The sequence below is a fragment of the Prosopis cineraria genome, unplaced genomic scaffold (assembly GCF_029017545.1).
Source record: "Prosopis cineraria cultivar Desert tree isolate PC_DT_omini unplaced genomic scaffold, ASM2901754v1 PC6, whole genome shotgun sequence".
Lineage (NCBI taxonomy): Eukaryota > Viridiplantae > Streptophyta > Magnoliopsida > Fabales > Fabaceae > Prosopis > Prosopis cineraria.
Genome location: NW_026555337.1, coordinates 19,920,395 through 19,932,626, shown reverse-complemented (window position 1 = coordinate 19,932,626; position 12,232 = coordinate 19,920,395). Strand labels below are relative to the sequence as shown.

Below are 12,232 nucleotides of genomic sequence, written 5' to 3'. Positions count from 1 at the left end.
AATATTTAATTACGAATGTTTGGCTTTTTTTGTTGGCCAAAAATTTATTTGCCCAAAGTTTACTTAATAAAAATTAGTTTAGTGAAATTATTTATTGCAACAAAATTTGTATTTGAATGCATAATTTTAAAAACTAGTTTGAAACTAGTGTGGATTATATAAAAAGGACACGAATTTTATATGTAATTTTTGTTATGTAATACTGAATTTATTTAAAAATATATAAATAATATAAATCTAATAATGTGAATAATTTATGTATAATATATAAATTGGTTTCTTCCTTACCCATGATGGAATAGACCATTTTGCTCACTTAATTCGTTCTCCATTCTATGACCAGGCACGATGATATTTCTGCGGACATGTGTGAAATATTTCAGATTTTCAAATATTTCCTACCTTTGTTACAAGACATCTTCTAGAAACATAAGCCGCACTATATGGTATTAATTACATTTTTTAATATTACGTTTATTTAAATTTATTAATTATGAGAGAAAATATAATGCAAGTTTATTTTTTTAATTTAAATAGAAATAAAATTAAAATTTTATTTTTTTTTCTCATAAAATTAATAACAACTCGATTTCCATAGTTCTGACCAAATAGTTACAGATTCCTTATAAAAGAGACCGGAGAGAAAAATTTGGGAGATGGCCATCCTCCTCTTCACGCTTTATGTATAAAATTTTCTTCTACAATAATGTGATATTTCAAAGGAAGAAAATATCTTCCCTTACCCAACTTCCAATGCATTTTAATTGACTTGCAACAGCTGATTGTGGTTAGCTAAAAAGTCTGCCTCAGTTTTACTGCCTACAGGAATATGTAAATCTGCTTACCATTCACTAGTGCCAGCAAAAAATGGTAGTCAAGCAACAAAAATGGCAGGCATATCTACATCATGTCATGCAAGTCCGAACAGTTCATTTTTCGAAAAACATACATAACCCACACACACTACCTTGGCAGGCGATATAGAACCCGCAACCTTGTCCAATGAGCCTTAGCAAAAGGTCATTGGTGCTGTGTTGGCACCGAAGGCAACAGTAGAACGCTTTGAACCATACTTACACATCTACACCTAAAGCAGACATTCAAATAAATTACAGATGATGATTATTGATCAAGAACGGGGAGCTGCTATTTGCTGCTTCTTTATCCTGTTTCCCTGCCTAACCATACTGCATTTTGAAGCATGAAAAGGAAATGTTAGAAGTATAACAGAAGTATATAATAATTCGTAATACAGGGAAATTCAATGAACTTGGGGAAAAATCAAAATCCTTCAGTTAAAAGATTTAGCCTGAGCTGAGATGGTCTTGACATTATATCAGAACCTTTGTAGTGAGAAGTTCAACTCTATATTCAATGACCAGGTTCTCACTAGATGGATCACGCCAGGCACTAAAAGAGTTATGTTTGGCAACACCTTACGGAAAACGAAGCACCAAATTGTATTACCCCTTTGTTATTGTTATTCAACAAATTTCATCTTTTTTTATTGCTTTTTTTGTGCAGGCATTTGAGACTTATTATCTTTCACAGCACCTCTCCATTCCCCTTTCCATCATGCAACCAGGCCTACCCTTAAAAGCCATGTAGTGAGTGACACGACTAATTTGGGAGAGGCATGATAAATATAAAGAGTACAACAAGCTTTATTTCACTAGGTGGAATTGCCTGCATGAATTGCATGATGCAATTGTGCTCTCTAGATATAAAGAATATAGTATTAAATTAACCAATTAATGACTAGGGTGTGATGGGGATACCATCAATACAAGCCTGACAACAACAGTCAAGGCTACTTGGAAACAAGTACCTAATATCATGTGGGGTGATCAATATCCACTGGGATCCTTGTTCCACAGCAAAATCCACAAGAGTATCCAAGCTAATCTTTCGACTGACTGCATCCTGTAGATGAATGAAAAGAAATGTCCATTTTTCCAACAATTATCAATTCCAATCACAAAGGCATGAAGAGAGAAATACAAAAGAGACAAACATGACCATACCATAAAAACATCAAATTCATCCATTGCGCGGAAAGGGGATTCTGTCATGTCATGAAGGGCTAGTGTAAAGCATAATGTTGAAAAAGAACGCTCCCCACCTAAAGAGAAGGAACAACGAACATGAAATGAATGGTAAATAATAGCTTTAATTGGTAGAAAAAGGAACGAAGATGTTCTTTGTGGGTACATAATTAATACTATAACAGCAGAAAGTAACATAGACTCAGCAGAAAGTGGGACAAAAAGCAAATGAGGGGGGAGTAATAAAAATCTGCATCGTATAAGATGCATCACTAATTAAATTTCTGTTTGCTTCATTTGCACTTCTCACAATCCAAGCCTACATGGATTTCACATGGCTTATGCATAGCAAATGCTGATCAAGAATTTCAGGAAATAAATGTCTTACTGGGACAATTGATAACTTGCCCTAATAAACTTAAAGAGAAGTTTTATTGGACCACTATAAAATCAATGATGTTATATGGTAGTGAATGTTGGGCATTGAAAGGGTAACACAAGCATAAAATTAAAAGGTGCAGCAGAGATGATGATATGGAAATGGATGTGTGGTCATATAAGAAGAGATAGGATAAGTAATAATCATATAAAAGGACAAGTTGGTGTAGCATCTATTGAGCATGAAAAGGTAAAAAATCATTTAAGATGGTTTGGTCATGTACTAGGAAGGCCATTGCAGTCTAAGGAGGGGCGGGAGAAGAAAGTCATTTAAGAAGCCCGTTGCAATCTTGGTCTCCCTCTATCTCTCCTTAGCCCCATAAAGAGAGATAGAGGGAGACCAAGAAGGACATTTTTGAAAGTCATTGAATGTAGAGCATTGATTGGCACAAAAAAGCTTATGATGGAGAACAACTAGCAGGGGCCTAAAGATTCAGCATCGGTCTTGAACTTATCCAATCAAAAGGGAAACAATCAAATGTACTAGCTACATCATTTTGTATGGGTTTTGCATTTCACAAATTTCACAAGCAAGTTTTAATCAGAAGGGGACCAATAAGTCAGAACTATACCATAAAGTCAATCACATTTGAGGTGTAAAATTATAGAAAAAATACTTCAAATGGTTAATTCTGCTCCCTATAGAAATAATTAAAAATATACAACAACAACAACAACAACAACAAGCCTTTATCCCACTAGGTGGGGTCGGCTACATGGATTGCAAGACGCCATTGTGCTCTATCAAAATAATTAAAAATATACATTGTGATTTATATGAACTATATGTGTCTGTATAATCAATAGAAGTATGAAATATACATGAATTTAAGGTAAAAGAACATAGACAAACACAGGATAGGAATCATGCACAAACACCAGTCATAGACGTGGCGGGAAGTCTTTATTCATATTGGAACATCCTATTAGTAACACAAAATAACTGAATGTATAACGAGAGGCAAATTCATCATAATTCCATTGCAATTTATACAATACAATTAAGTCCACAAAAAAAAGATTGGATCATTCATTGATAATCCACACACATCATTCATAAAACAACATTGGAGCTGCTACGTAGAGCTCTTGTGTAGGTTTATTAACTAAATCATAATATAAATAAATGCTAGAAATTAACCCGAAAGGCCTCGTGTGTCACGAACAGCACATCCCGATGCATCTTGAGGCATTTGCACCTATACATGGAAGATAAAGGAGAGCAAATATGTGTAACAGCTATGAGAAAATTGAAGAGACTTATCGTTAGCACTTCATCTTTCTACCTAGGAACGGTAAAGGAAGACAATGGAATAGAAGTCACACCTATTATGCCAAGATTCTTGTTTTAAACCTTTTTACCTGTTCCTTTCTCTCTACATTTTAGTGTTTTCCTATATGTAATGGCAGCAAAAGAAGAACAGTATAACATAAGGAGAATAACTTACCTTGATTGAAAGGGATTTTTCTTCATAATTGACTGTGATAAGTCCACTGAATCCTTTTCTTCCCAAATGGGCATTAAATCTACTCAAGATCATAATTTAATAAATGAAAATATATGTCTAATATCAATGCAACAGAGAAAAATAGAAGAGGAAAAGATGGCCCATGCCGAGAAAAAATCATACTTCCAAGACAACAAGCGCCTCAAAAGAGTTGCATTTCTGCGAAACTTGTTCTTTCGCAATTCTAAGGCTCTCTGGCAAGCCTGCAATGAATGTTGAAAAAAAACTTGATAAAAGTTTTATTAGCAATAAAACTTGAACAACGAAATGACTAAACTTGCATAAGAAACAATTCAACAATGAAAACATCATGAAGAGATGAGCATTTGTTCAACATGAGTGGGAAAAAAGTGAGAACAATATAAAAGCAGACCACAAAGTGTTAAAACGCATGGAATAAACTACAGAGGACCCAATTAACAAGAAGTGCATGAACAAACACTTTGTGTGAAATATGTCAAGTTTCATTGATGATTAGCAAAATACAGGAGAAACAATCAGAATTTAATTCCTAACCTCTAGCCTTAATTGGTGAAATTCTCTCTTCTAATAATCCCTTGATTTGTGCAAAGAAAATACCTTTTTATGCAAAAAATTGAATATTTACTACCTATACCAATTCAAAGAACAAGTGGTCTATGCTTAGCTAAATAGTGCTAATTGTTAAAACAGATAAATATCTTATTGCATTGTTCTGATTACTCCTAATTTTTCTAGAATCAAATAATTCAATAGAAAGCTGCGCTCTCGCTATCTCTTGTCATGGGTGTGATGAAGGGGTCACTAATCAGTAACAAGGCAAAAGATGGTTCATCAGAGCAACTTATAGCACAAAAAACTTTTGGTATCAAACCACCCTTGTTCAAAAGATAAATTGGATTCCAACTAATCCAAGGTGAGCTAGGTAGGGCTGCAAGGGTGGCATTGCAGCGAAGCTTTCCCAATGATTTTTTTTTTTTTAATACAGCACATCAGCATGACATCAAACCATCAATAACAGATCTTTAGTTGGAGCCAGCTTTGCCTTAATGAAAATATCAAAGAAAATCACAAAAATGATATGAATATCGGATTTGAATGATTTTTTGGGGGCAGAATAGAAATATACAAATCATGTTCCTTGAAATGTGATATAAATGAAAGAGTATCATAATGGGTGTCAATATATTTTGAGGATTTGCATCTTCCCAAACAAGTAGTTCAGAAATTTGTATACAAGCATACAAATAAAGGTAAAAAAACCAATATTATAATTAATAGATAATTTTCTTGAAGGCAAAAACTAATAGCAAGAATGGATGTCAAGTCTCAATTAAAAGTTTTCCTCCTAAGAGAATTAAGTCTTTCTTTCACAGAAATGAGGAAGGAAATTGATGTCAATGTTGTCAAAAGCAACAATTTTTAGGAACTACAATAAAATCAAATTAGCTAAGTAATACAGAATGCTGATTTTCAAAAATTAGAGGCCAAGATATCCACTAATAATCTATCATGATAAGAAAAAAGTAAGCATACATACATTCAACTTTGTTCGATAGGCTTTGTAAGCTTGCTGCTTTCTCATGATCTTGCGTTCTTTTTTCTCACACAACATCCTGAGATCATCTAATGATTCTGTGTATCTACAGAGGGGTAAAAACAGAGATATGTAGTCAAAGGATCCTGCCCGGCTGATGAAACAACTGAAAATGAACTTCAATCAAAATGACAGACCTTTGGCTCTCACGCTTGAGTCTCTGAGCTAGTCTTTCTATCTGTGCACTGACTTGCTCTGGTGTGCTTCCATCACAACCACCTAAAGATTGAAGTTCATCCTCGCAACAAATTATAGAAGCCTTTTTGTTGTACTCCTGCAAAATTCAACCAGAGTAGAAATCAACTATATTTAGGCAAAATCCTCCCCCCTCCTCAAAAAAAAAAAAAAAAAAAAAAAGTCTAAAAGGTCAATAATGAAAAGTAACCAGCTGGACGATACTTTTTTCTTTTCTTTTCATTTGTTTGGTTTTTTTTTTTTTTAACTTATGTCTAAAGTAGATGATGCATGAGCAGCCAGATGATACTCTTTTAATTTCACCAAATGTTTGAGTCAGATGGGGTTTTCGATAAGGTCCTTGCAGGAAAGGACCTTTAGAGTTAAGTGGAGAAAAAGGGTTACAGCCCTCCAGGTTTTGTCATCTTGGTGTTTCCATGATTTCATCCTTTATTAACAGGAGCTTAATATAAGTGTTAAACTCAAGGAAGAAAGGGGTCAAGCAACAAAATACTTGTATTTCAATACAAAAAGGCAAGGGGATCATGTGAACCCCTTTTCATTTACTTTAGTGACCCCCATTTTGAACAGAATGACAATAAAGCTGTTGATAGAGGACATGTAAAGATGTTTCTATCGATATACTTGTCTATAGATGTTTCTAAAGCCACAGACCACTTAGCTTAAACAACAAACAATGGGCACCCTAAGGGATTGAAAGCCTTCAAAGTCTAGCAATTGAAATGGAAGAACCAACACACTTGGATATACAAAAGAGCATTTTATACTGCTCAATGTGAAACTTAGGAATTCATACTCCCTTCATCTCACTAGATACCTCGCACACACTTTCTTTATTTTCATATTTTTAAGACTATCTCTTGATTTGTAATAATTTCGCAAATAGTAATTGTGGAGGATTCATTGAAAGTGCTTGATGGGCTCTCAAGTGGGGTGAGGAATCCTCTATGAAAAATTAGCAACTGAACTAAGGTAGGAGAAATAACCCACTAAAATACCCCAAAAAGCATACCATACTACTCAATTCAATGTAAGACTTAGGCATTAAAGTCTGTTTGGCATAAGGGCCTCGAACGTAGGGGGCACAAATGCACTCAACCTGTTGCACTAACAAACGGGTTTTGATTGCAGGCAGTGGAAAGACTATATTATATGGAATCACTGTTGGGTAAAGATCATGGACTGCTGTGCTTGATTGCCAAGAAAACATGGACAGAAATTATAGATCCAGATTTATCGAGGTTTTGGCATGCCATTGAAGCCACTATTGAAGTATTTAAGTAGAGCTCTACTGTAGCTGCATCCATATTCTAAATGCGAGATGTGATCCCATTTTTTGAGAGTTGATTCTCAGGCAATGATAGTAACAAAAAGTATACCGTTTTTACAGTAACATTGAAGACAAGTTATGGCTCACAAAGTAAAATAGTGCTAATATTGTTGAAGCAGGCCATCATATGGCTGGATGCTATTTGTCTTCAGTGGAACATGATAAGCCTAGCACTTCCTCACAAATCCCTGCAGCCTTTTATCTTTTCATGGCTGGCACCAGACATGATGTATAATCATAAAAAATATCAATGACGGGAAAGGACATTATGAAGTTATTGACTATTAGTAGCTATTAGTGGGCAAAAGCCTAGCCTATAAATAGATACCCATTGTAAATTTAGATTATGGCTTGAATAATATAGCAAGTATTTCAAATTGCTCTCCTTGTTCTCTTCTCCAACCTTCTATGATCTTCCCTCTTCTCACCTTTGAACTCTCTCTATCTCTCTTTTTCTCCCTCTTTCTCTTCTCTCTTCTATCCCTTTTTCTCTCTTTCTATCTTTGTCACAATTACAGAGATGCATCAGTGGTATCAAAGCCAAGCTATCCTAGGCCATGAAAAACACTCCATTCCACAATTAAAACAACAACCAGATGTGGCTCGTCAGCAGGGCGGCGTGAGAATTTAATGAATTCTTTGATAGTCACACTAGTCAATTAAGATTGCCTGAAAGGTATTTGATTCTGATGTATGTGGCGGGCCTCAAGCCAGAAATTGTAAAGTCAACGTGTCTCTTCAAGCCACTTACATTATTGTAAGCAAGTCTTGCTTGCATGCAAGAAACTTCAATTCAAAGATGGGTTGAGGAGGTCAACAAGGTGGAAAGGAACACACACACCTAAAGGAAATTGTGGGTCACAAGAATTTTTGGAGCTGGATGAAGGAAAAACATTCCTACAAGATTGTGGGAGCCAAAAGGCCCAGAATAACTCTAGAAATAATGGGGATCCCAAAAATATGACAATTGAAGTTGAAAAGGAAGTTGGGTCTTCCTTGCTATCATCAAAAGCGCGCAACGAAGTGCAAGAATGGAGAGTCCATGATTTCAAGAAAGTTTCTTTGTGCAAGTTCTAAAATGAAGGAGGCTGGGGTATTACAAACAAGACCTTTCAAACTCTTTAACAGCAGGTGTTGGCAAACCCATCTATCATGGCTTAAGTTTTGGGACCCAAAGCTGGTAAAAGATGCAGCTTGGTCAACTCACAAGGCCACCGTTACCCTCTGTCTTAGTCTTCTCACCAGTGTTCTTTATGTTCATAACCTTCAATCCCTCTTCCGCCGCAGTCTTCTTTGGTTTTGTTGTCGCCTTCAGCTCTTGCTTCTCTTTCACCTTTGCTGAGTTATGTTTCTTCCACATTGCTGGGTTCTGTTTGCCAGTCACCATGTGTCCCTGCTCTGTCATCATTGTGGCTGTCCATTGCTAGTTCTTGTGCTCCTAAGGTTTTGCGAAGTGAGGATTGTGTTCGAGCTTCAAGAAATAAAAAGGAACTCCCTGTCCTTTCTGTTCAAAAGGTTACGTGGCTAGGTCATATACAGATTGAGAAGTCAAAACCATGGCTGTCATGTAGGTGGAAATTTCAGAAGCAGGATCTGTACCTTTTATCTTTAATGGACCAGAACCATCTTCTGAATTGGGATAATTGTGTGGGCCCAATGTCACTCAATGACATTACCACCAGGCCATAGAAGAATCTGTCTTATTGGGCTTTTCTTTGTCTTCAGCTTCTCCATACCCACTTATTTGTTCTCCTATGGTACTGAGGAGGATTAATAAAAATGCTTTTAGGATCAAGTCTAGTTCAGTTGCTTCCATTAATTCCTGCACTGAAAAGTGAAAAGTAATAGCTAGTAACAGCTTTCAGAGTTTAATGCCCACATTTCTCTGCTTAAATTTTAGTTGTACCCATCTATTGTCGTACTTGACCCATAAGGGCATGGGTCTCTAGGAAGGGGGGTACTGATGTATAATCATAATAAATATAAATGACGGGAAAGGACATTATGGAGTTAGTTAATAAAAGTCAGTAGTGACTGTTAGTAGCCGTTAGTGGGCAGGTGCCTGGCCCATAAATAGATACCTATTGTAAATTCAGATTATATCTTGAACAATAGAGCAAGTATTTCATATTGCTCTCCTTGTTCTCTTCTCTATTCTTCTCTCCTCTGAACTCTCTCTATCTCTCTTCTTCTACCTCTTTCCCTTCTCTCTTCTATCTCGCTATCTCTGTCACAATTACAGAGATGCATCAAAAGGCAAGACAGATGTTTGAGCCTAGCTATTGGAAGTTTTTGCTATGACAAGACTTGCATTACTGAAATTAACTAATGAAAATTGAATGTTTAGAATTGAGGGATAAACTATTTGGAAGATTACATCCAAAACTTTATAAATTTAAAATAAAAAATACTAATTATCCTAACATTAAAAATAATAGTTCTCTAAAACTTAATGTAATACAGCAAAATAACTATTTTAGATTAACATATATTATAATTGTAACTAAAGGCTAGTTTGTCAAATGTGTTATTTTTTATCAAATCTAGTGTTATTACATATATAACCAAACATAAGATAGTATAATATAATCTTATACAATACAGTATTTTATACAATGTTAGTCCAAAATATAGATAGTATCAAAATCTTATCAAGTATTTTGCCATCAAGCCTTATCCTATAAGATATGCCAAAGAAGCCCTTAGTCTCCATCAATCCTTGAAGAGTTGACACCCCAACGGCTACACTTTGTGACACATCCCCAAGCTTCCTTGCTTGTCATAACCGTCCATGGTTAGCCTTTTTCAAAACTATTGCCCACCAAAACCTATGCCAATTGGTCGGTACTCATGGGATAGAGAATCCTTCTTTAAGAGCTAGCCATTGAGGTTGAAGAACTAACCCGCTTAATTATCCCATATAGCATTCCATACTCAATGTAGAATTTATGCATCCTTTACTACATTCATCTTTCATCAATGTTTTACATGGTCCTCACAATTTAGCAATAGCAGGTTGTCAGCTACATGTTTATCCGGGTGGTCATTGAAAATTATAAGGGCATATGAATCTTTTTCATACGGTAGCTGGTGTCATTGATGTTAGAAATGAACACAAGACTTTTTTGGTCAAGTGTTTGAGAAATGAGTGCACAGATCACCTTCTAGGATGGGAACCTTGTGATTTTGGGAACAATGGGGGCAAAAACATTCCTTTGGTTGGTAAAGAATGGTATCTTTCTCAAGATTTCTTCACTGCTGCAAATGATATGGTTTATATCAGAACAAATGAGATGCCTATTTAGATTGGTAAAGAATGGTATCTTTCTCAAGATTTCTTCACTGCTGCAAATGATATGGTTTATATCAGAACAAATGAGATGCCTATTTAGAATGTCCTTCTTCCCAAGGGATCCCAGGGAATTTATTCATCACCGTTATGACTCCATTCTCCCTTTCGTTTAAGATTAGAAGGATCTCTTATCAAATTTGAACGGGATATCTTGATGGTAGATAAATCTTGGAGACATTTTCTTGACTAAATAACTAATCTTCTTCCTTGAATAATGCACCTATTCAAGTCCACAAGAAGGTTTTATTTATATCTAGAACAAATTAAGAGATTCCATGCTCAGATGACTTTAGCTTTTATGGTAATTCAAATTTCCCAATTAATATCACCGATGCATATCAAAAAGCACCTCTCGTTGCTGCTTAAGCTCCATGTAGCGTGCCTCTGCCTCCTTGATATCTGGGAGTACCTTGCGTTGCATGATCCCTTCATAATGAGCCTTCTCCTGTGAAATTAAAAGACAAAAAAAGCGTGTAATTGTAAGAAAAATAATTATCAGATCAGAAAAGATTAGTTGACATTTGAGCACTGAAAAGGACAAGTAAGACATCATGTAAGGGAACCTCTTCTGCTGAACGCATGTCCCGTTCAATCTGCATTAGTTCATTCTCTGTTTTCTCAAGGGCACTGATCTCTTCTTGTGTCGATGCTAAATATAATTAACATATTCAACATACCATGCAATGAAAAAAAGGTGCATATATCAATTCTTCTACACAAAAGGAAGCTGTAAAAAATCATGCTCAATATAAAACAAGAAACCAATAGTATCATACCACATAGTTCTTCAAAGGATACTTTAAGATTATCAGCCTTTACTGCTGCTTCATTCTTCCTACTCTGGCATTCTTTCAACAATTCCCTCTTCCTTTGTATTTCGTGTTGGACTTCCTAATATTCAACAAATACAACAAAAACATTATTATATTAAAAACATATTTGTATTATGCATTTAGAAGACATCTTTCAGTATTGCAAAGAGCAACACTAGTAAAACAGAACACAAGACAAAAGGAGAACAGGAAAAAAAATTAGCTCTGGAAAGCACTCCAATCCCTTTCTTTATCAGCAAGGAATCCTTCCTAAAGAATCCATGAATATAGGTAATAGGTTCATAAAACAAGGAAAACAAGCAAGCCAAAAGGAAAAAAAAAAAAAATTAGATGATGTTAAAATAGATAACATAATGACAGGTAGAATAACACAAGTCCATTTGACATGTATTCTGCCAAATGACAGTAGCATATACAGTATTTATGCAAAAAAAAGGCATTACTAGAGAACCACTAGTTAACAAATAGAAGTCACTAGTATATTAAATTATAATTTTTGTAGTAAAAAAATTCAATTTAAAATTCTGGATTTATATTCAAGGGATAGGGAAGGACAAGTAAAATTTGAAGGAAAAGTGTGGGATAGAAAACAGACAGAAATTTCTTGTTGAATCTCATCCACAGATGATGCAGGTGATGATTGATTTGCCATAGCATGCTGGTTCTTCTCATCTTCGAATGCTAATTTCTTAGAAGACAAATCCTTCACTGCATTTGAACAAAGCCTCTAAACAAAACAAAGTATCAGATGATGGTACAGTAAGCAAAGTAAATGATCAGAAACATTGATGATAAAAATAGAGGTACTGGGGAAAAAACAAAGATTTGATGTTCTGCTAATAAGTGGTTTGGTTGAGTTAGTACAAGTCCTTGGTAATCTCAGTGTGGTGTTATTGAATTTATTGTAAATATTCTACCCTGATCATTGGGGATTATTGTTGATTATTTAGAGTTA

General features: G+C 35.2%; 1 protein-coding gene across 2 annotated transcripts in view; it reads right to left on the bottom strand.

Annotated features, from left to right (window-relative positions):
- Window positions 1-545: 545 nt before the first annotated feature.
- The window catches only part of LOC129313062 (structural maintenance of chromosomes protein 6B-like), a 46,728-nt gene continuing 35,041 nt past the window's right edge, over window positions 546-12,232 (bottom strand). Inside the window, exons 17-29 of one of the 2 annotated variants that reach the window (XR_008593848.1) lie at window positions 11,873-12,004; window positions 11,221-11,335; window positions 11,008-11,093; window positions 10,794-10,889; window positions 5,705-5,841; window positions 5,511-5,613; window positions 4,115-4,194; window positions 3,932-4,010; window positions 3,625-3,682; window positions 2,025-2,122; window positions 1,829-1,923; window positions 968-1,187; window positions 546-819 (exon numbers count right to left, since the gene is read on the bottom strand). Coding sequence is in view for 1 of the 2 variants with exons in the window: in XM_054955897.1 (XP_054811872.1) it covers window positions 1,130-1,187; window positions 1,829-1,923; window positions 2,025-2,122; window positions 3,625-3,682; window positions 3,932-4,010; window positions 4,115-4,194; window positions 5,511-5,613; window positions 5,705-5,841; window positions 10,794-10,889; window positions 11,008-11,093; window positions 11,221-11,335; window positions 11,873-12,004 (1,137 nt within the window). In the remaining variant the exon portion in view is untranslated. Of the gene's footprint in view, window positions 1,188-1,828; window positions 1,924-2,024; window positions 2,123-3,624; window positions 3,683-3,931; window positions 4,011-4,114; window positions 4,195-5,510; window positions 5,614-5,704; window positions 5,842-10,793; window positions 10,890-11,007; window positions 11,094-11,220; window positions 11,336-11,872; window positions 12,005-12,232 lie in introns of both variants that reach the window. The other variant, XM_054955897.1, reaches the window with a different exon arrangement.